The sequence below is a fragment of the Narcine bancroftii genome, chromosome 1 (assembly GCF_036971445.1).
Source record: "Narcine bancroftii isolate sNarBan1 chromosome 1, sNarBan1.hap1, whole genome shotgun sequence".
In the NCBI taxonomy this organism is placed as follows: domain Eukaryota; kingdom Metazoa; phylum Chordata; class Chondrichthyes; order Torpediniformes; family Narcinidae; genus Narcine; species Narcine bancroftii.
The window spans coordinates 416,811,238-416,836,571 of NC_091469.1; the positions used below are offsets into that span (position 1 = coordinate 416,811,238).

The window sequence follows — 25,334 nt, forward strand, 5'->3', positions numbered from 1 at the left end:
CCTCCTCCAGGCACATGTTCACCTCACTCTAGTCATCCTTCTGTTTGACAAGTATGTGTGGAATGCTTTGTGGTGGGGGGGGGGTTCCTTAATTTTACTTGTCATGTCCCCTTCATGCACTCATAAGGCCCATCTTAATTTATTTCCCGGCCTCCTCATAATTTTCATGAGCCCTGCCTGATTTTTGCTTCCTAAACCTTGTGTACACTTTTTTCTTCTGTTTGACTAACTGTTCCACCTCTCTTGTCAACCATTGTTCCTTTACCCTACTATCCTTTTCCTACGAGGAACAAAATTATCTAAACCCCTGTGTAAGCGGTGTCTAAACATCCTCCACATTTCTGCTGTGCATTTCCCTGAGAACTTGTTCCTAATTTGCACACCCAAGTTCCTGCCTTACACCATTGTAATTATCCCTTCCCTAGTTCATTGCTTCCTCATTTTGTCTGTTCTTACCCTTGTATGCTGTAGGTCAGGGAGTTGGGGTCGCTTTTTCTGAAATGCTCGCCTACTGAGAGGCCTGCCACCTGACCGTGTTCATTTCCCAGTACTAAATCCAGCCTGGCCTCTTCCTACTTGGCTTGCCCACATACCATGTTAGAAATCCTTTCTGGACACAAGTCACAGATTCTACTTCACCTGCCCCTTTTGTACTAAGGAGGAACCAGTCAATAGAAGAGAAGTGGAAGTCACCAGTGACAACAACCCTGTCATTTTTGCACCTTTCCCAACTCTGCCAACTTAGCTGCCCCTCTATGCCCCGGAGGCTACTTGGGGGTGGGGTGGGGACCTAGAATACTTCTAATAGAGTGATTTCTTCCTACACATTCTGACCTCCACTTGCATTGACAATCCCCATGTGACATCCTCCCTTTCTGTAACTGTGATACTATTCCTGATTAGCAATGCTGCTTGCCCCTTTTACCTCCTCCCTATCCTTTTTGAAATATCCAAACCCATGAATATCAGGCAGCCAGCCCTGCCTTTACGACAGCTATATCTCTGTAATGGCCACATTACTGTAATTTAATTTCTTGGCCCACTTTCCCAGTTCTTCCAGATCTGTTGTAATCTTAGATAATCTTTACCATCCACTATACCACAAATTTTGATGTAATTCTCAAACCTACTAACCATTGTCTTCCAAGAAATGAGATGACAAACAACAGTGGACCCAGCACCAATCCCTGCAGCGCACCACTATTCACAGGCCTCCAATCTGAATAATATTCCTTCTATACTCCCTTATGTCTCCCATTGTCAAGCTAATTCTGTATCCAATTGGTTAACTCAACCTGGATCCCATGCACATTGACCTTTCATGTGATAGCTTGTTTAAGACCTTGCTAAAATCCATTGATGATGGATCCACAGACAATGCTTACTGCCCTACCTCACCAATCTTGGTTACCTCTTCAAGAATACATGAAATATAATTTCCCAAGCACAAAGCCATGCTGTTGTCCCTAATTAGATTTTGCCTTTCCAAATGCATGTTCATCCTGATTTTCAGAATTCTCGGCCTATAGTTCCTTGCAGTGCAATATTAACTGTCTTCCAGCAACTCACCTGAGCCTAATGATGCAAATATCCAAGACTGGACTCCTGCAATTTCTTCCCTAGCTTCCCATAAGATACAAGGAGATATTCAATTGTTAATGGATATTTCCATTTGCAGAGTAATTCAAGTAACATTTCAGAGTAAAAAGTGTCTTGGGAAAATGAGCCTTTTAAATCAAATGCACTTGCAGTTTTGTTTAAGCACTTAACAATATTAGTGTCAAAATGCTTAAGAGTTCATTGAAGCTTCAAAATATACTAATTTGTGAATGGAGATTGTTTTAATAATTTTTAAGACCTGATATTAGTAATGTAACAATTTCTTGAGGAATCTTGCAAAGTCACTTCATGAATTTATTGTTCATTCTTCCTTTGTAAACTCAATTTTAAAATGAAAGAACATTTTTACCAAAACAAATTTGTTTCTGCAATAACTATGTTCATGCAAGTGACCATAAAACAAAACACAGATGACCCAAGCTAGAAATCTGTAATTGCTTAGAATGCATTGCCGGGGTGGTGGAGTGTGGTCCATTGGGAGCATTCAAGAGCCTTTTAGATAGACATGCAGATGCAAGAAAAATGAACGGTTATGGGTGTGCGGTAGGAAAAAAATTAGATTGTTATGGAGAATGTTTAAACAGGTCAGCACAACATCTTTGTTGAAGGGCCTGTTCTGAACTGTTCTACATCAAGCTCCTGCTGCTCTTGTCACTGGACCCCCTGCAGTTCATATACAGATCCAACCGCACGACGGATGTTGCCATCACTGCCACCTTCCATCTATCCCTCACCCACCTGGAAATTAAGGTGCTTATTGGCTTCAGTTTGGCATTCAACACAATCATACCTCAGTACCTGATAAGGAAGTTGAACCTGCTGGGTCTAAACACCTCCCTCTGCAAATGGATTCTTGACTTCCTGTCAGGAAGATCTCAAGCAGTCCAGATCGGTAACAGCTCTTCCAAGGCCATCATACTGAGCATGGGGACCCCAATGTTGTCAGCGAACTTGATGACGTGGTGGCCCTTATTAGTAAGAACAAGGAGTCAGCAAAGAGATGAGGTGCAGTCACTAATGGACTGGTACAGAGGCAACAACCTGTATCTGAACATTAATAAAACAAAAAAGATGGTTGTCGACTCCAGGAGGGCCTGGGGAAGTGGGGGGGTTCTGGGGAAAGAACCATCCTCCACTGACCATTGATGGCTTGACCGTTGAGGTCGTCAAGAGTATCACGCTCCTTGGAGTGCATTTGGTGGAGAATCTCACCTGGTCCCTTAACGCCAGCTTCATAGCCAAGAAAGCCCAGCAGTGCCTCTACTTCCTGCGAAGCCTGAGGAAAATTCATCTCCCACCCTCCATCCTCACTGCATTCTACAGAGGAAGTATTGAGAGCATCTGGAAGCTGTAGCACCTCGGACCACAAGACCCTGCAGAGAAAAGTGAAGTCAGTGGAAAAGACCATTGGGGGCTCTCTTCCTAACATGAAGGACATCTACAACACTCCATGCAGGCGAAAGGTAATAAATATTGTGAAGGGCTCCACACACCCTTCACATAAACTGTTCTCCCTTCGGCCATCTGGTAGGAGGTGCCATAGCACTCGAGCCCTTACGTCCAGATTGGGCAGGTTTTCCCCCCCTCCCCACAACATATGTGGATAGTGTACCGTGGACTTTTACAGTATATGTCTTAATATTTTAACTCTATTCCAAGTTATATTTATGTAAATATGTTTTGTGGTTCTGGAGAAACGCTATGTCGTCTTTACTGTGTGAGCATGGTATGAATGATAAATAAAAGTGACGACTTGACTTCGATGTTCCATCCAAAACACAAAATGCTAGCGACATTCTGCAAGTCAGAAAGATGGTAAAGAGCCCTGAACCATTAAATATTTTTGCATAGATGTTGCCTGTCCTGCTAATTGCTTCTAGCATTTTCTGTTTTTATTAATAGAAATTACCATCAATTTTGACAAATTATGAGAATTGTGATAAAATGATGTATTTTCAGATCTTGCTGTATTGATGACTGTGGTGCCTCACCATACAACTTTGCATTTGGAAGATTAAAAGGGAATTCTTGGAATAGATAAGACAAGATAATAATCCAGTTATGTAGTGCAGCCCTTTCCTTTGCAGGTTCTTACCTACAAGATGAGAATCCCAGCTACTTATCAAAAAGAACTGCAATAATATCTAGTACCTGACATTAATTTTCATTTTGTATAGAACATCCATGATAATTATTAAGATTTGACTGAGATTACACCAAGTGGCTGCTTCCTTAAAATTGGCTGACATTTTTCAAAATTTAAAGATAATACTTTGTTTCTCAATTATGTAACTGATTCTATTTTGTTCTTCTTTATTTTTCCTCTGTGATAATGTGGATACAAGTTGACTGTTATGAATATGTTCCAGTTTCATTGCAATGAAACAACTTCAGCCTGTAGTACAATCAGATGACAGTTAATTGTATTTGCTGAAGGATATTTTATGACAAAACTTTCTAACCTTGTAACATTTGTGATTTCAGTGAAATTATTTATTACAATTGACAGAAAATATGGCATTACTGGTTGCTGTTGGCCAAAAGATATATCAGTTCTATAAGTAAACCAATGAGTTTCATGAACCAATTTAAATATATCACCAGCTGAACTAAATTCTTAAAAGTAATTGCTATCCAAAGTAAAGGCTTAATTACTTCTGGCTTAATATAGAGGAAGATGTTTCCCATGCATTTTGTTGCGTTTTTATGCAAGTGCTTCATGATTTTAAGAAACCCTACCACATACAAAAGTACAAATAAAATAATTTGTCTCTTGTAACATTCACGGAACTGATGCACTTTTAATTTTTAATTCACTGACACCATTTTATTGCAGATTTTACCAAGTGCTGTCAGCAAAATGGATTTTTCATGGTTGTAAAATGCCGAGAAGAAAATGCTGCGCTAAAGGAATGTCTAACTGGCCAGTAAGTATTGTGCTATATGACAAGTACTAATGTTATAATATTTATCAGTTTCAGTGCAATATAATACTTTTAATTAATGCACCCCCTGTATTTGTAGCTATTATCTCTAAGCCTGCATTATTTGCTGGGGAGATCAAACCCGAGAAAAGAAAATCTATTTAGTGCACTGTGTTACAAGCCCAGAGGTCCCCAAAACCCAGAAGCAATAGACATTCACTAAGGCAAATGGTTATTCAAACAAAATTTGCTTTTAATTTTCTTTAAACATGAAAATAGAATTACACTCATCTCTACTGACTTACTTAACTTAACCCCCTTCTAATTCTAAGCACACGTGTGTGTAATGTGTGTGTAAGTTCAGAAAAGTCCTTTGGCTCACAGTCCAATCTCCAAGTTCACTGGTTGCAGGCAATTCTTATACTATGCAGAGAATTTAATATTTATAATGGTCACTAGGCTTTGGAGCTCGAAAGGTAAATGGTTACCGCTCAGGAAGGTTCTTGTTGGTTTTCAGAGAGAGAGATGCGTTGTTCCAGGACATCCACAACTGATGAGCTTCCATCAATCACCTCAGTGTCTTGCTGATGAAAGATGCCCCGTCAGGGTTCTCCAGATGATAACCTCTTTCTTTCAGGTCACTGTGGAGTTCCTTTTTGTTTCTCTTATTCCAAGTGAAGCATTAGACAGCCAGTCCTCTCCTCTTGCATGAACCACAAGGCCTTCGACCAGGCTGTCTTACAAAAGCTTGCCAGCTTGTCCTGTTTCAGTCCCAGCTACTTGTGCTGGCTGTAACACTATCCAAGTGATCTCTCTCTCTCTCTCTCTCTTCCCCCCCCCCCCCCCATTAATTCATTGTCCATTCAGAAATCTAATGGTGGAGGGCAAGAAGCTGTTTTTGGAAGAAGCTGAATTGCTGGGTTCCAAAAGAAATCTCCTGGGGATTGGTTGCCTTGTGGTGATTATCCTTCCCTGAACAATTCCACTGTGCCTGACCAATACAACATTCCCAATTTAGAAAACTTTTCAGAAAACCTCCACGTGTATTTGCAAAAATAAATCTAGCACATGCTTACTATCAGATTTCAGTTGAGCCTTCTGATATTGGCAAGATGGCAGTAATTAGCCTTTTTGGCATGTTTGAGTTTCTGCAAATGCCATAGGGTCTGTGGAATGCAGCTTAGACATTTCAGCATTTTATGGACCACGCACTAGGCAGTCTCAATTTTGTGTTGGTTTACATCGATGATATTCTTGTCACGAGCGTAAAAAATAAAAACACGTGCCACTTTATCTCATTGTTTAAGAGGCTTAATGAATTTGGCATTGTGATCAATCCCAGTAAATGTGTTTTTAGTCCTGCTGATCTTATATTTTTGGGACAGGGAGTTATGCAACATACTATTTTGCCTGATGAATCGAAAGTGAGAAATTTGAGAATTTCCTACACCCGTTCAGTTTGGCCAGTTGCGACTTTTTTTAAGCATTATGAATTTCTAATGCCGTTTCCTGCTGAATGATGCAGCATTTCTATTACCCCTTACTGAACAACTAAAAGGATCTGATAAGTCAGTTCCCAAAAGACTATTGTCTTGGGGGGGTGGGGGTGGGTGGGCGATGCCTACATGTTTTCAATGATGTGAAGACTATGCTAGCAAATGCCGCAATGCTTTTACATCAAAAGCCCATTGCCTTGCTCTTTCTTACCACAGATCCATCTGTCAGTGCTGTGAAAACAGTGTTAGAATGAGTCCATGGGGAATGGGAACCTCTGACATATTTTTCAGCCAAACTGTCTCCCGCTCAGGCAAAGTATAGTATGTTTGGTCAAGAACTCTTGGCCATCTATCTCGCAGTGAAACCTTTCCAATCTCATTGGGTATCACTGGATCAACTCTGGTCTCTCTCTTCAAGATGTGATCCTGAATGAATCAGGTAAAATATTAGTTTGCAAGTTTTCCACAGGAAGACCTAGGCCTTTTGTGCTGGTGGCAATGAGGCAAAAGATTTTTGAGCCTTTTCATAATCTAGCTCATCCTTTTAGAAGAGCATCGGTCTGTGATTACGGAATGTTTTATCTGGCCTCATGTTAAACAGAATGTTGGACTATGGGCAAGGACCTGCTTGCCGTGTCAACACTCTTAAAGTTTCCAGACACATGAAATTGAGGCTGGAGATTTTGTTATTCCGGATTCCTGTTTCCACACATGCACCTGGACTTGATGGCCAACTTCCACCATCTCGGGGATATACTTATCTGCTCATGTGTGAAGACAGGACTGCCAGATGGTAGGAGGGGGAAGACTTTTGTGAGTGACAAGAATGGAAAAGCTGACATAGTTTCCATCAACAGGTTGAAGCTGCGTATATCGATGGCCCATGTTCTGTGTAGGGGCCAGAGTCGAAGGACAAGTTGCACGCCTGCCAATCAGACCGTACATTGCCTGCCTTGCAGTAGTGTATGAGGTTGGGCCAAACTGTGAGCCATCCAGACTGTTACATAGTGGGACAATTTCATTCAGTAGAACTAGTCGCCGATAATGATGTAATTGAAGCAACACATGGGAGTAAAAGTGCGCATGCCTGGGTTAAACAGTCGGCATACAGATGATAGATCTCGGATGCAGGAGGAGGAGAATAAAAGCGTCAAGTTCACCCTTGTGGCGGTGAGCCAATGAGAAGGTCAGAGGGGTTTGGTTGGGTGGTGTTTGGGGAGTTGAAGAATGTAGTGCTTTGTGTCTGAAGAGAATAAAGAAAGTCAACAGCATTTTGAGCTGAAAAAAAAAGTGAGTATATTCTTTAATTGTGTATAAACTGTCAAAATCAATGCCATTACAGTGTCTTCAGGCTTATGTACCTCCTTCCTGATGGTAGCAATGAGGAAAGGGCATGGCCTTAGTGGTGAGGGTCCTTGATGATAGATGCTGCTTTCTTGGGGCACCGTGTCTGAAAGATGTCCTTAATGGAGTGAAGACTAATGCCCATGATGGTGATGGCCAAGTTTACAACCCGCTGTAGCTTGTTCCTGTCCAATGCATTGGCACCTCCATACCAGTGATGAAACTAGTCAGAATGCCCTCCATGGTACACTTGTAGAAATTTGCAAGAGTCTTTGGTGTTTTACGAACTAACAACCCTTTTAATTTTGTTATGGACTAAAGTGACTTTGTTAGTACTAACAAAGGAACAGCAATGGAAAATTCAAAATAATTTTATTAAACTAATAATAACATAAAATTTCTTACTTATCTCTAAACTTAACCCCACTATAAACAAATGTAAATGTGTGTTTGTAGTAAAGTTCCAACCTCTAAATATTCAATTTTAAAACTTCAGCATAATTTTAGTCTTGCTTGAAGGTCTTAAATTTTCAGTTAAAAAATAATTATAAAGTGCTTTTAAACATATCTTCAGGCCTCTCGATGAGTTGTCCTTGAGAGATATTCTTCAAACAGAAGTGACCATCTTCTGGGCCACTAATGTATCTCCTGTGGAAAGGATAATACAAAACCTGTCTTTCCAGGATCAAATCTTCTTCTTTTGACTGGTGGAATCTGTTTTCCAAACGATAAAACTGCCCTCTTTATCTTAGAGACAGTCAGAAGTAAACTTCTCTTTTGAAATCTACTTATTCTGTGTCTCCCCCACCTTCCCCTTCCCCCCCCACCCCTTTTGTTAGGAGTGAAACATAGGCAGCTTTTCCCTTCTGAAGAAAATATTGCTGCTGGTCAGTTCTGCACCTTAACAGAACGTGAGTTTCCCTAAACTGACCTCTTTGTCTCAGATTGCAATAATATATTTTGGCAAATCTCTAATGTCATGTGGTATGTGACATCATTTCTGTCTTTGAAGTTCATAAAGACTTATCACACTGATGTGCTAAAAGCATCTCTGTCCACTTACTCACAGAATCAAAGTAATTAACTTTGTTTGGTTCTCTTTTGGTTCCAAGCTGTCTGGAACTTACTAACAAAATGGCTTCTTGTATACTCAAGGTAACAATCCATTGTCCCATTTATCTCAAGAGCCATCATAAAAATCTCCTTGCGATGCAACAGCAATTCCATCTCTGAAAACTGGCTTCTCTCTTCCTGATTATTGTAAGTCTCCAACTTGGCTATGAGTCATTGAAAATTGGGCTGATATGTTGTCTCGGCTGTACAAATTAGTTCTGTCAGGTGTTGATTTGTAAGGATGCTCGACTTCACAAACTTCATTACAGGGTACAGTGTGAGAGCGACCTGGGTGATGGGAGCTCTAGTGGGTGGGTGACCGGGGCCTAGTTGAGAGTCCATGGTCAGGGCATCAGGAGCTCTAGAGGGCGGTTGTCTAAATCACACTAACACTCCACTAATTTCACTGTCAGCAACATAGCCACACATGTCACAATCATGTGATCGCAAACCACGCCCACTAAAAATACCATTGTTAGTACCGGCTGATATGATTCCTGTCTCAGCCAACATATTTCTGCGAGTCGGACATTATATGTCAAAGAACCACACGTGGCTCACGAGCCACAGTTTGGCCACCCCTGATATATTGTCACCAGTAAAGTAAATCCAAAAAACAATTTTTTTTGGTGCAATATTGAATAGAGATTTTGATTTCACTAACTGGATTTATGCAAAATCATTGGTAGAATGGAGAAGCAAATTTGTTTTATTTAAAAAAATAGGAATGGAAAAAGCTGGAAATTCTGAGTTCTAACCAAGAATCTTTGACCTGAAACATTCTCTCTCAACCAATGTTCTCTGACCTGCAGAATGTTGCCAGCATATATAATGTTTAGTCGTCAAGTCAAAGTTTATTGTCATCTGATTGTACAACTACAAGCCAAAGAAACAGTGTTCTCTGGTCCTTGGTGCAAAACATGCAGACACGAAACCAGTGATAACACACATACAAGCAAATAATACATATACATGACAAGTATTTTATCTATTAAAATAAATATTACTTTGCACAGATGAGAGTCTCAAATGGTTAGTGTGAGCAGTTCCTTTGGTCATTCAGCATTCTCACTGACATGGGAATATCACAGCAATGGGGATGGGAGGACGACTCTGTTGATCCTCTCTGCCACTCTTATAATCCTGTGGATTGACCTCCAATCCATTTCTCTGCAACAACTGTACAACACTGTGATGCAGCTGGCCAGGATGCTCTCGATAAAGTTCCTATAGAAAGTTGACGACGGTGGCCTGTCACTTTGCCCACTTCAGTCTTCTCAGGAAGTGCAGTTATTGTTGCACCTTCCTGATAAGAGAGGAGATGCTGAGTGTCCACGATAGGTCACTAGTTAAATGAACACCAAGGAACTGGTGCTTTTCACTCGCTCTACTACAGAGTTATTGATTGTCGTGGAGGGTGAATGTTTCTGGTCCTCTTGAAATCCACGATCATCTCCTTCATCTTGTCCACGTTCAGACTCAGGTTGTTACTCTCACACCACTTCACGAGATTTTCCACCTCTTCTCTGTGGAGTAACTCTTTGTTGTTGCTGTTGAAGCCAGCAAGGACAGCTTCTCCACCAGCCTCTGGGGAATGGTCGTATTAAATGCCGAGCAGAAGTCAATGAACAGCAGTTTGGTGTATGAATGTTGCTCTTCAGGTGGGCCAGGACGGAATGAAGCGACAAGGCTATAGTATCATCTTTGGAATGGTTTCTTTCATATATCCAGCATCTGCAGTAGTTTTTTTTGTTGCCATTTACTGTTGAATTCGCTGCTACTTCTTTTCCATGAATACTATCCTTGACATTCTTTCCTCTTCAGTGAGATTTCTATCTGCCTCTTTTGTCTTGTACATTGAGAAAGTATCTTTGCTCTGAAATGTTAACTCTGTTTCTCTTTTGACAGATGTTGCTTCACTTGTTAAATGTTTCCAGTTTTTTGTTTTTTTATTTCAGATTTCCAGCATCTGCCATTTTAAAATGATTGCATTTACTTTCTTTTCAGTACAGTGCTACGATTTTCAGTTTGTCACTGATTAACTGCCATCTAGCTACGCTAGATGATTAGGACAGCCAGAAGGTGGTCGTTTGTTATCTTCAATTAGAATCATGAAAGAGAATTTAATTTCAGGGATGTAAGCAGAAATTTTTAAATGTGAATGGGCAAACAATGAAAAGTTGAAGGGACTCAACAGATCAGATACATCCATAAACACGGACAGTTGATGCCATGGAACAGGATCCTTTTTTGGAGACCCTATTTCACTGTGAACATTTTTGAGACGGCCTATTTGTGTCCATTTCTCTCCAATGGATGCTACCTGACTTGCTGAGTATCTTCAGGGTTCTCATTGTTTGCACAAGATTCCAGCATCTGCAGTTCTTATGGATTGGTTTGATTTTTTAGTTTTTCTGGAAGGATTTCCTGCTTTGAAAGTCAAGACAGTGACTTACCCTGCTAAACTTCAGATATGATTGGGCTCAAGATTCATACCATTGAGAGAAATAATATTCAAGTTTTCTTAACTCTCTTCTGCTGCTTCTACTTAACTTCAGTAGAACCTGAAGACACAAATGCTTGCAGAGGCTGGAAATTGGCGCAAAAAACAAACTGCTGGAAGAACAGCATTTCTCACTGGTCTCTCTTCATCATTTTGATGGCCCTGTGGCTCATCACTCAGGGTGTTCAGTAGAACCAGCCCTGAATCCGGAAAAGCCCAAGTGTTACCAATTCTTAATTAAGAATACATTTAAGCCAAGTAAGCTTCTCCCTCATGGAAAATTCCTGGAAAGTCAAGTCACCTTTATTTATCGTTCATACCATGCTCACACAGTAAAGACGAGATAGCATTTCTCCAAGATTGTGGAGCATATTTACATAAATATAAGTTAGAATAGAAGTTAAACACATCCAAATGTTAAGACAAATACAGTAAATGTCCACAGTATACTATCAACATGTCTGGGAACTCAGGAGCTTGATGGCTTGGGGGGGAAAAAACTTTTGCCCAATCTGGACGTAAGGGCCTGAGTACTAAGGTTCTGCCTACTAGATGGCAGACGGAAGAAAACAGTTTACGTGAGGGGTGAGTGGAGTCCTTCACAATGTTCATTGCCTTTCGCCTGCATTGAGTGTTGTAGACATCCTTCATGGTAGGAAGAGAGCCCCCAGTGATCTTTTCCACTGACTTCACTGCAGGGTCTTACAGTCCAAGGTGGTCCAGCTTCCAAAGCAGGTGGTGATGGATTTGCACAGGATCCTCTCAATACATCATCTGTAGAATATAGTGAGGCTGGAGGGTGGGAGATGAATTTTCCTCAGCCTTTGCAGGAAATAGAGGCGCTGCTGGGCTTTCTTGGCTATCCAGCTGGTGTTAAGGGACCAAGTGAGATTCTCTGCCAAGTGCACTCCAAGAGAGTGCTCAATTGATCTTGGAGTGGTATGAAAGGATCAAACTGATGCATTTTTTTTGCCTTTAATTGCTTGTTTGTTTGTTTGTCTGGTCACCAAAACATTGCAGAGACTGTAATGAGCCAATTTTTGTTGACCTTCAAGTTCAAATTTATTGTCAGAGTACGTGCATGACAATACATACAAACCTGAGATTCTTTTTTCCCATGAACTATGCAGAATTTCTATTTATCAGTATCTGTAAAATTTACTCAAGAAAAATATGTATAAAGAAAAGAGAGAAAAATAAACAGAAATGTAAGCAAAATGACTGTGAGAGTGAAGAAAAATATAAATATTCAGTAATAAATAATGTACAATGTAAGAGTCCTTAAATGAATCTTTGATTGAATTTGCTGTTTTGGAGTCTGATGGTAGAAGGGTAGTAACTGTTCCTGAACCAATGGCATGAGTCTTGTGGGACCTATAACTCTTGTATTACATGCATTGCCTGGCATCTTTACAGTCAGAGAAAGAGAAGCAAAAGAGACTCCCCTCAGAATCACTGAGTGTCCGTGGATTCGTCTTCATTGCTGCCACAGCCTCTGAAGCTGTACAAGACTCCAGTTCAGTTTAAAACATGGGCAACCTGATCCCAGATCCAAACCTCTGATAAAAGGAGTAAGCCTTCAACGCCAAGGACTCTTCAGGAGCTCTTTTTTGTTTCAAATTTTGGTTCTAATACCTGGTTCTCTTGAGCCTGGTGAGTCCTTTGACCTCAAGTTGCCACTTGCCTGGAACCATTGTAGGTTTCTCACCCACAAATAGAGTGTGAGGTTGTTGTTAATACACTATTCAGCTAAGTTTTCAATTTCCATCATGTATGCTGACTCGTCACCCCTTTTTACACAGTCCACTACTTTGGTATCATTACCAAATTATAAATGGGATGTTGTTGTACTGAACCAAGCAGTCATATATGTAGAACAGGGGTTAAGTATGCAGTCCTGTGATGCTCCAGCACTGATGGATATTGTGGAGAAGATGTTCTTACCAATTCTCAGTGATTGGGGTCTGGAGGTGAGGAAATCCATGATTCAATTACACAGTGGATTATTGAGACCCAGGTCTTAGAATTTGCAGATTAATTTTGAGGGAATGATGCTGTTTAACATCAAACTATAGTCAATAAAGTATGATTCGCTGCTATGCAGATGCTCCAGGGATTTGCATAGAGCCAGTAAGATGGCATCTGCTGTAGACAATTTGTGGTAGGCAAATTGGAATGGATTCATCACCACCCAAACAAAAGTTGATATGCTCCAGCACCAGCCTCTCAAAATAATTCATCACTGTGGATGTAAGTGCCACTAGTTGGAGTCATTTAGGCAAGTTACCACACACTTCCTGGGTACTGGTTCGATTGAGGCCTGTTTGAAAGAGGTGGGTACCTCATCTTGTTGGAGTGAGATGTTGAAGATATCCATGAAAACATTGGCCAGTTGGACAGCACAGGTTTTTAGTACTTAGCCAGTTACTCTACCTGGACCGGATGCTTTCCTTGGATTCACTCTCCTGAAGGTAGTCCATTCATTGTCTTTGGATACTGACAGTAAAGGATCATCGGGGACATGGGGATGCACAGTAGTTCTTCCATGGCCAAATTGGGTGCAGTGTCGAAGGGATTGCATTCTTCTGGTAATGAGTCTTTGATGTCACCTATTGCACTGGATTTGGTTTTGCAGCAGATTATATTGTTTAGGCCATGCCACAATTGTCAAGTATCCTTTATTGTTTCAATTCACATCTGGAATCTGCATTTTGTTGAGAGATGATTTTCCATAGGTCATATCTGCTCCTTGTGTTTTCTGGATTGCAGGACTTAAATGCCTCTGATCTGGGTCTCAGCAGGTTCCAGATTACATAGGAACATAGGAAGTAGGAACAGGAGTAGGCCAAAAATGGCCCATCAAGCCTATTCCGCCATTCAATACGATCATGGCTGATTTAATTTATGACCTAACTCCACCTACCTGCCTTCTCCCCATATCCCCTAATTCCTCTAACATGTGAAAATTTATCTAACCGAATTTCAAATATGTTTAATGAGGCAGCCTCAACCACTTTCCTGGTTAGAGTATTCCAAACATTCACTACTCTCTGGGAAAAACTATTTTTCCTCATCTCTGTCCTAAATCTACTCCCCCGAATCTTGAGACTGTGTCCTCTCGTTTTAGTTGGGAAAAACCCTGTATGATTTGGTGGGGACACCCTTGTCCACAACTGCTTTGATAAAGCCTGTAATGGCCCCAGGGTAATAATTCAGATAGTCAGCTGAGTTCTTGAACACTGCCCAATCAACTGACTCAAGGCTGTCCTATTACTGTTCTTCAGCCTCTCGCGACCACCTTCTGGCTGTCCTAAATTCTGGAGCTTCTCTTTTTAGGCTCCAACTTCATGCAGGCAGTTGGAGCCTAAAAAGAGGCTGGTGATCCAACTTGCCAAAATGCGGTCTCTGTAAAGAATGTTAGGCCTTCCTTTTCTTAGCATAGCAGTGCTCAAGTGTACTAAGACCTCTCGTATAGCAGGTTACATGCTGTTGATAATGGGAAAGAGTTTTCTTCAGACAGTTTAAAGTCACTGTCTATGATTGATAGTCCGTTGGCCTGGGCAGCCTCTTGTTTACTGACCACATCATGCAGCTCCACAAGTGTCTGTTTGTAATTGGCATCGGGAGGGATATAAACTCCAGTGATAATCACTGATGAGGACTCTCGGGCGAGATAGAAGGGTATGCATTTGATTGTTATCTGCTGTAAGGCAGTGGAGTGGGAGGTATACATCACCCCAACGTCCATGCACCAGCCGGTATTAACTAAAAAGCACTTAACTTTACTTCATCAGTAGACTCCAGAAGATGAGTTAAATCCCTGTGCAAACCTGAAGGGGATTCAGGAATGAAACATGGATAGTTGTTTGAAGAGTAATACAAGATGTACAGAAAAGAAACCCAACAGCATCACTCCTATCACTTATTATTAGTGATACCGATGTTAGCACAAGTTAAATTTTCATACCAGATCACTGAGCTATGATATTTTGGGTAGATAGCTACAAAACCTTATCTAAGAATTTTTTTGAATATTTTATTTGTTTTAAGAAAATACAGAATATAGGACTCAAGTAATATAATAACAATAATACATTGAATATAAAATCATAGAAAAACATTCATAAGGTCCAAAAAAAAGGAGAGTCCCTCTTCTACTAGCTCCCCCTCCCTAGATTCGAAAGAAGAGGACAGACAGCAGGGAATAGAGGGAGATAAAAAGAAAGAAAATAGAAAAGAAAAAGCAACAGGATCAAGGTTCAACATCTCAGAGTCACCTCATTTTAAAAGTATTAAATTTCTAATAAGGAGTATACTAATTGACAAATATCGAAATAAATTATACAATCTTGGCATTTAAGTAATCTAAATAAGGTTGCCAGTTTTTGACAAACGTATACCTATTCCTAAGACTATAAGTAATGTTCTCGAGGGGAATTCAACTTTGCACTTCCATGTTCCAATGATCAATGTGAAATAGGGAATCGGATTTCCATGTTACCACTATACATTTCCTGGCTATTGACAACACAATTTTAATAAATTTAGATTTACTTCTGGAGAAGTTAACTTTTATAACTGCCAAATTCCCCAGAAGAAATAATTCTGAGTCCAGAGGGAAGTTCACCCCCCCCCACCCCCCACAATTATTTATCTAAGACTAATTAAACAAACCTGAGGGAGTCTCTTAATTTCTTGCAAGTAACAGCAGAGAAATTCTTAACATGATGCAAGTAGCTCTAAGGCTGGAGCATGTGGGACATTTCAAAAGAATTACTGTTAAATTATTCCACCATTGCGAACTAGAGATGGTACCAATCCATAGAAGCTAAAATTAAACACCACTTTTGCATAGCTTAGAGACCAACTCCCAAAAAAAGGTTAGGCTATGACGACAGTATTTGGTTGAACTTTTGTGTAGCTTGATGCATTTGAGCCTCAGAAGAGAAGAACAAATAAGTTTCCTCATTGTTAATGGTGCAAGAACTGCTGTGCTAAAAAATCTTCATGCATCAATGTACATCCTGAATAAACAAAAGTATCAAAAATAAAAACCAGCTTCATCAATTATACATTAAATAAATAGTATGCTAGTTTTCATTTCAAGATGGGGAAAAAATTTAATTCTTTTGATATGTTCCACGCATGCTTCATTCTTAAAACTACTCTTTCTCAAAGATCAGCAAGCAACTTACTGGCTCCATCTCATTTGTAAGATAAACTGGGAGTATTCAATCAAAATTACAATAGAAAAGCTCAATAACAATGCTACAGAATCGTTAAAAGTACCATGATTAAGAAGGAAAGTGAATGGAAAGTGAATAATAGGGAAATGTGTTGACTCATGTCTAAACCTCATAAATCAAGTGACAGAGTGAGTCCAATCAAATTGTCAGGTTCTATAAACAGCTTTTTAAAAACAAAATCTGGTAGTAAGCAACTCCAGGCAGTAACTATTAGTTAAATTCTGTAAATGAGAAAAATGTTACACTCTGTTGAGTTTGGAAAATAGGTAGCAGATGAATGTTAAAGTAAAACAATATTGAAGCAGCATATAGAAAGCCTAACCAGGAATGGGACCGTTACCAAACAGACCATTATCAGCCAATGAGACTGACCAAGTGGCCTGAGTTTTGGTGGAGAAAGATTTTGATCACTCTTCCTGAACTATCAAGATAGTTATGGGCAAGGATAAATTTGGGCCTTGCAGAAAAACACTAATATGGGGGAGGGAAAATTATGATATGATTACGCAGGAGCTAATTGCAGCTGTTATCGAGGAAGCCCACAACTTGCTTAGTTGTTTCAGCACCAACTAATCAGAGTCCAGAACGGCATGCTCCAATGTCATCGAACGATAAGGATGGCAAGAGAGATAAGGGCAGCATAATTAGCATAGAGATTACCATAACACTATTACAGTGCCAGTGACCTTAGTTCGAATCCAGCGTCGACTATAAGGAATCTGTACATTCTCCCCGTGTCTGGGTGGGTTTCCTCCTGGTACTCCTGTTTCCATCCAAGTTCCAAAGATATTCAGGATTAGTAGGTTAATTAGTCACATATTTGGGCAGAGCAGGCTCAAGGGGCAGAAGGGGCTGTTACCGTGCTGTACCTCTAAATTAAAATAAACCTTGGTCGAGAAGGAAAAGGAGGCATATTCATGTAAGATTCAGGAAGCTACAATGAGACAGGGCCCTGCCAGAATATAAAGATTGCAGGAAAGATTAGAAAGAAGAGGCCATGAAATATCTTGTGAAGAGGATTAAAAAATATCCCAAGGCATTTTCTACTTGTATTTAAAAAAAGAGGATGACGAGGAAGAGGAGGGAACTTTGTACTCAAGTACAAAGGAGGGAATTTATGCTTGGTGTTAGAGGAAGTGGGTGAGGTAATAAATGAGTACTTTGTATCAGTATTTACCAAAGAGAAGGGCGTGGACAGTGATAAGGAGACTAATGTGGAGAATTCTCAATGTTAGAACATTCTGAGATCAAGAAAGAGGTGGTGTTGGACCTTTTGAGGAGCATTAAGGTGGATAAGTCCCATGGGCAAATGGGGTATATCCCAGGTAATTGAAAAAAGGCAAGAGATTGGGGTGGGAACTTGACACATATTTGTGCACCCTCACTTGCAATACGAGCAATCCTAGAGGACTGGAAAGTGGCTAATGTTGTACTTTTATTCAAGAAGGGAAATGGGTAATAATCCAGGAAAGTATAAGCTGGTGAACCTCATATCAATGGTAGGAAAACTATTAGAAAGGATACTGATGGATAGGATTTATGCACATTTGGAAAGTTATAGTCAGATGAGGGACAGCAACATGGCTTTGTGAGTGGCACTAATTTGATTGTTTTGTGAGGGTCATAAAGATTGTAGATGAGGATAAGGCAATGAATGTTGTCTTCATGGACTTTCCTAAGGCATTTGACAAGATCCATAATGGTAGGCTGATGCAGAAGGTGCAGATGCATGGGACTGATGGTGAATTGATAGTTTGGATACGAAATTGGCTGCCTCATAGGAGACAGAACATTTGGGCTGTAGGCCTGTGACCAGTGGTAAACGATGTTCAGACCTCTCTTGTTTGGGAAATACAGTAAAAGCTCCACTATCCAGAATTCAAGCACCCAGTAGCCTCAATCAACGGGCAGAAAAAAAAATCACAGAAAATAAATAGGTTAAAAAATACAGAAGTTTAAAATTGGCAATCCCTAGTGGTTAGTTCGCTAATCATGCAATACACAGTCTCAAACAAATGGAAAATTCACTTAACCAGTATCTGCCAACTCCCAGGGGCTTTATTGGTGACTTGGATGAAAAAGTAGATGGGTGGGTTAGAAAGTTTGTAGATGTCACCAAAATTGGTAGAATTGACCACATTGTGGAGAGTTATTAAAGAATATAACAGAATTTGGATCATTTACAGATATGGGCTTGGAAATGGCAGATGGAGTTTAATTTAGATGGAGGCAAGTATGAGGTGCTTCCCTTTTGGAGGTCAAACATAAGGGGAATGTACACAGTTAATGGTTGGGCTCTTTAAAATATTAATGTGCAGAAGGATCTGGGGATCCAGGACAATAGCTCATTGGAAGTGTCTGCTCAAGTAGCTAAGCTAGAAAAGGAAGCACGTGGAATGCTTGCCATTGATTCATGTTGCAGCTATATAAAACTCTGGTTAGATCACACTTGCAATACTGGGTGCAATTCTGATTGCTTCATTACAGAAAGGATGTGGAGACTTTGGAAAGGGTACAGAAGGGACTTACTTGGAGACAATATGTTATGGAAAGAATTAGATACATTTGGGTTGTTTTCTCTGGAATGTAGGAAGCTGAGGGATGACCTGACAGAGGTGTAAAAATCATGACATGCATTGATAGGATGTACAGTTAGAATCTTGTCCCAGGTCAAAAGTCTCACTCACTTGAGGATTTGTGTTTAAGGTGAGGGGGAGGAAGTTTAAGGGAAATGTATGGGACAAATATTTTACACAAAGAGTGCCTGGAACAGGCTGCATGGAGTTGTGGTGGAAGCAGAGGTAATAGTAGCATTTAAGGGGCTTTTAGATAGACACATGTATATGGAGGTATGTCCATCAAGTGTAAACAGTTGTGTTTTAGTTTGATTTGGACATCAGAATCAGAATTTTTTGTCATGACATTCATTGTTTTGTGGCAGCATCACAGTGCAAACATTCATGTGAACCACCATACAATAAATAAATAAAAAGAAATGGCGCATGAAAAATCAAAGTAAGGCAGTGTCTTTGGTTCATTGATCATTCAGGAATATGATGGAAGCAACGAAGAAGCTGTCTTTGTGCCACTGAGTTCTCGTCTTTAGGCTCCTGTACCTTTCACCTGATGGTAGCAGAGTGAAGATGGCATGGCTTGGATGGTGAGGGCCCTGGGGCTGCTTTCTTAAAACATTGTCTCTTGTAGATGGCCTCAATGGAGTGAAGTCTGGTGCCTGTGATGTCACAGGCTGAGTTTTTTTAAAAAACTTTATTTATTTGTTCAAAATACAGATAATAAGAAACATATATAACAATAAACAAAGCATGAACGTTATATTTTATATATATTAAAAAAAAGAAAGAAAAAAAGGAAAGAAACCCCCCCCCCTCTTTCAGCCAACTCTTCTAAGGAGAGCCATAAAGAAAAAAGAAAAAAATAAAGAAAAGTAAAGCATACATATTAAAATCTAGTCAATATAAATCAAAATGTAAATATTCTGAATATAACAACCACCTATTAATAAAAAAACTATAGTTATCCACGAAACATATGTAATTTTTTCCATTATTAAACAATATTTCATCTCATTATGTCAAAAGTCTCAAATTTAATCATTTCAGGTAAAATCATATCTCTACCGAACACGTTTTACCAAAGATCAAACTTGATAAAAATACACTTGCGCTTAATCGGACTATTTAAACCCCGAACATTAAAAGTAGCAAACTTCAACCTTGACATATCCACTAATATTACTAAAAACTAATAATAGGAGAAAAAGAAACCACAAATTAAAGTCTGAATAAAATGAAAATTTAAAAAAAAGATAAAAAGAACCCCCCCCAAAAAAAACTACCAAAAGGTAGTAATCCCTAAACAAAAGTTGGGTGTGGATCACCCACCAGTGGCTGATGACTAGTAGAACATAGAGCAAATTTCTCCCTCCCCAGCCAAACAAAGAATAACAACAAGATATCATAATGACATAAAAAGAAAATAAAAATTAAAAAGTTCTTCTATTCATCCAAGAAATTCCAAACTCGGCGACCCCATTTCAAGGAAACTCTCTTTCCATTCCCATTTCTCCCATTTCTGCCGTTGCTTCCATTTCCAGAACAACCAGATTTTTCTTTAGGAGACAATGGTGGACTGCGTCTTTGTCCTCTTGCATCTGGCAACGAGTCAGCAAAACTCATTGCTTCACACTCATTCTCAAAAAACCGAGATTGAAAGTCTCCATAAAACACCTTCAACACTACCAGATAGCGAAAAGTAGACTTATAACCTTTACGCCACAAAACTTCTTTAACTGGATTAAATCGAAGCCGACGCTGAATAACCTCTTGACTCAAATCAGGAAAGAAAAAAACTCTTCTATTCTGAATCATTAACGGAGCTTGTCGTTGTCTCGCGTTTTGCACTGCTAAACGAAGTATTGTTTCTCTGTCCAAATAATTCAAACATTGAATTATCCCAGGTCTCGGTGGTTGACCAGGCCGAGGTCTTCTTCTTAAGGCTCTATGAGCTCTTTCCAATACCAGACCTCCAGAGAAAAATTCCTGCCCCAGAATTTGTGGAATCCATTCGGTAAAAAAACAAAGAGGATCTTGTTCTTCCATACCTTCTGACAAACCAACAATCTTCACATTATTCCTTCTACTTTGATTCTCCAAATAATCTACTTTCCTCTCTAATTCCCTCTCACGTTCTCGCAATTCTTTAACGGATTCTTCCACCTCCAACACTTTTTCTGTATTAGAAGCCACTTGTTGTTGACATTTCAAAAAAGCAGCCTGAAATTGTTTAAAATCCTCACAAGATGCTTCCACATGTATTTTAACTGTATCCAGTTCCAAACTGAGCCACTGAGACATTTCATTCAGCAGAGGCTGAATGATGAGGCTTAGCTGTTTACGTTGTAATTCAGAAAAGCTCAGCCCTGCTTTCTCTTGCGTAGTGGCAGAACCAGGTAACTGCAGCTCCTGTTGCATCTCAACAACAGGCAATTTAACAGTTTTTCTGCGGGTCTGGACTCCCAGCGACGGCACCCCGACTTCCTCAGGGGGCCGACGCTGTTTTCCCCCCGCAACCCGTTGTTGCTTCAAAAACTCACAAAAAAGACCAAAATATTCAGATTGGAGTATATCCTGAGGTAGTTCAAGCAATGGAGTCGTCTTCTTGCGTGCCCCCTCTGTTAAAGTCGGCAGGCTGCCAGAATCAGGATCCACATCGGGGGCACACGCACCTTCCTCCTGAGAATGGGTAATTCTAGCGATGTCCTTCTCCTGATGAGTAGTAGTCATTTTTTCAGCTCCCACAGGCAATCTCTGTGGTTTAGGCTTGAAAGAAAGTAAACCTGAGGTTGTAGCAGACTGTTTAGGTTCTAAATCTTCAACACTCCGAAAATGTAGTTTCGTCTGTACTTGAGGTTTAATCTTTTTACCATTAATAGCCATAACAATTCCTTGATACCTTAAACTAAGTTTAAAAAAATTTAAACCTGAAAACAAAGAGTTAAAAATGGGTTCTTAAAAGTCTGGCCAGAGAGGTCGAGATTACACGTCTAGACTCTACACCATCTAGCCATGCCCCCCACAGGCTGAGTTAATAACCATCTGGATTTTTTTCTTGTCGTGAGCGTTTGCGTCTCCATACCAGACAGTGATGCAACCAGCCAGAATGCTTTCCACAGTACACCTGTAGAAGTTTTCAAGTGTCTTTGGGGATACACTGAATCTCCTCAAACACCTCACAAAGTATAATCTCCGGCAAACTTTTTTGTGCATTGACATAGAGGCTCCAGGATAGATCCTCAGAGATGCTGATACCCAGCAATTTGAAATTCTTGACCCTCTCCACCACAGAGCCAGAACTGGATCATGTTCTCCTGACTTCCTCCTGAAGTCCACAATCATCTCCTTGATTTTTCTGATGTTGAGTGCAAAGTTGTTGTTGTGCCCCCACTCTGAGCTGCTATATCTCCCTCCTGTACACTTCCTCATTGCCGTTTGTGATTCTGCTGACAACCATGGTGTCATTGGCAAATTTGTAGATAGCAGTGGAATTGTGCCTGGGTGTAGTGAGTGTTCAATATCATGTTCAGTAAGACACATAGGCTGAAGGGCCTGTTCCTGTGCTGTACTGTTCTCGCTAATCAAAGTCTGCAAGATCTGCCAAATCCATACAAACACTGCCTGACCTACTGAGTATTTCTTGTATTTTCTGATTTTACTTAGGATTCCAGCATCTGCATTTTGCTTTTAAAGAATCATATCTGATGCCTTCTGTCATCCACTCAGTTTTTCTAACAAATTATTAGGTTTTCTGTAGAATACAAAAAATGAAATGTAATAGTAAAACTAAATCAGAACCTTGCAAGGCTTGATTTGGATTACTATGTGAAGATGTGAGCTGTGTGTTATTGGAAGGTGTTAAGTGTTTGGTATATATGTCCAATTACTTGGATTATACCTTAAATAAAGATATGAAAATCCAATAAAAATGGGGATAGAATCAGAACATGAAATTCTGGGAGATTTCATAAAATTATTTAGTCTCATACAGCATGGAAACAGGCCCTTCAGCCCAACTTGCCCACACTGACCCAAATGTTCCACCTTCCACATTTGTCCCTTATCCTCTCAACCCATCCTATTCATTGATCTGCCATTTTTTTCTTAAACATTGCAATAGTACTGGGCTCAACCATCTCCTTCAGTACCCCATTCTATACATCCACCATCCTGTCTCTAATAAAAAAAGTTACCCTTTAGGTCCCTGTTAAACCTCACCCTCTCACCTTAAACTTATCTCCTCTGGTTACTGATTTCCCTGCTCTGGCTAAAGATTCTCTACATTGTTCATCTGATCTATTCGTCTCATGATTTTGTTGACCTCTTTGAGGCCATCGCTCTGTTACAAGTCCAGTCGACCCCAAAACCCAGCAGCAAGAGATATTCACCAAGACAAATGGTTATTTAAACAAAAGTTGCTTTTAATTTTATTTAAATATAAAAAACAGGATCAAACTTTAACTTGTTACTATTAACTTAACCTCCTCCAAATTCTAAGCGCATGTGTATGTAATGTGCATATGTTCAGTAAAGTTCTTTGATTCACAGACCAATCTCATTTCCTACTCCTCCAAGTTCACTGGCATCAGGCAATTCTTATACTATGCACAGAATGTAACATTTATGAATTTTCACCAGGCTCTGGTGCTTAAAATTAAATAGTTACCGCTCAGGAAGGTTCTCATTGGTTTCAGATACGCACACTCCAATACGCTGATATTTACTGGTAGTAATATGAGTCAATTGTCGAGTTAGAGAGTCATACACCATGGAAACAAGCCTTTCAGCCCAGATAATGGAGTACCTTTAGCTGTGAGATTTGATATGGTTGTGCATACTCGCAGAAAAGAGGTCAGATTGGCTTGAATTTTGCATGTTACTTCACAGTCTGAGTACTTCACTGCAATAATCTTTCTCATTAATTTTTCTGCAGCAGGCAATATTTTTGAACAGCTTTTTCACGTTTCATTTCTGTGGTTGATCTCTGTATTTTACTGACAAGATTAATATCTAACCTGCGTGATATATTTTTCTACATATTCAATTCAGCATATAAACATTGAAATATTGAGCATGTTGCAAATTGTGGGTGGTTCAGAAAAGTTTTGTGAAATTCTAAAAGAAAGAGATTTAAAAATATAACCACTTCCAAAAGCATGAGCAATAAAGGTTGGTACAAGAGTTGACCAAGTGTGAGAAACAAAATAAAAAAAAGTCTTATTTTTTAATTGTCTGAAAATGGTCAGAAAATAATAAGTCTCAGTATGCATAACTAAGCTTAGCAAATGAGCCTTGTTTGTGTCAAAAAGTTACAAAGTGTGATACAACTTTGATAGGGGTGTGAAAAATTTAAAAATTATTCCTTAATGTTAGACTGAACATTTTTTTTTCTTAATGTAATCTAAACTTTGGATATTTCAAAGAAGAATCAACCTGCAATTTGAAAGTTTGAGTATATGTGTACGTTTTTCACCCATCCTCAATGCTTAGTTGAATTTTTAAAAGTGAAAGGTATCAATGTTGGCATTAAAACATTTTTGTATTACATATGAATCCAAGTATAGTAATATCCCTGTTACTGAAATTCAAGCAAAAGCAGAAAATAAATAAGTAAAAAATACAAAAGTTTAACATTGGCGATCCTTAGTGGTTAGTTTGCTAACCATGCAATACAGTGTCTCAAGCAACTGGAAAATTCACTTTATTTTTAGTAATACAGCACTGTAACACGCCAATTTGGTCCTACAAGTCTGTGCCACCCAATTTTCACCCCATTAACCTATACCCTGGTATGTTTTTGAAAGGTGGGAGCAAACCGGAGCCCCTGGAGAAAACCAACACAGACCCGGGGAGAATGTACAAATTTCATAGAGACAGTGCGGGATTCGAATCCAGATCTAGTCCCGATCGCTGACACTATAAAGGCATTGTGCTAACCGCTACGCCAACTGTGCCGCCTGTCATGATAATGAATATGTATGAGATGTACCGGAAGTCACGTGGTATGAGAGAGAGGTAAGAACACAAGCAGGAGAACAAAGGAAACAGGAGAATAAAGACCCTGAGAAGTTTACCTGATAAAACTTGTGTTTAATGTTTTATTAACTTCACATTTCGGGCCACAAATGTGACATTGGCGACGAGGATGGGATAAGCTTGAAGAAAATTAAAGACTAAACAAGATTACAGAGGTTTACAGAGAACTTCAAGGTGATAAGAATTTTCTCTTTGACTCAGTACTTTTGGGGCTGGAATATTTCCTCATGGCTGGGGCAGACGGTGACTTTCTAACACATAGTGGAATTGCTCATTTTGACCCAACGGGTGATGCAAGTACTGTAAGTGTGAAGTGGAAGGCATGGCTGGAAGAATTTGAATCCTACGCCGACAGTCGTGGCCTATTTCTAGATACCGGTACAGTTGAACAAAAAACGCAGAGAAGGGCGTTACTTCTTTTCACTGCTGGACCTGCAGTTTGGGAAACATTTAAGACACTTTTGAATACTGGAAGAAAG

At 39.7% G+C, this 25,334-nt stretch overlaps 1 protein-coding gene across 11 annotated transcripts in view; it reads left to right on the forward strand.

Annotated features, from left to right (window-relative positions):
- Window positions 1-25,334, forward strand: part of cmc1 (C-x(9)-C motif containing 1) — a 218,063-nt gene that overhangs the window by 156,444 nt on the left and 36,285 nt on the right. For 9 of the 11 annotated variants that reach the window (XR_011350065.1, XR_011350064.1, XR_011350067.1 and 6 more), the window contains one exon: window positions 4,457-4,547. Coding sequence is in view for 5 of the 11 variants with exons in the window: in XM_069914035.1 (XP_069770136.1) it covers window positions 4,457-4,547 (91 nt within the window). In the remaining 6 variants the exon portion in view is untranslated. Of the gene's footprint in view, window positions 1-4,284; window positions 4,371-4,456; window positions 4,548-6,897; window positions 7,211-25,334 lie in introns of those variants that run through there. The other 2 variants (XR_011350068.1, XM_069914040.1) reach the window with 2 other exon arrangements.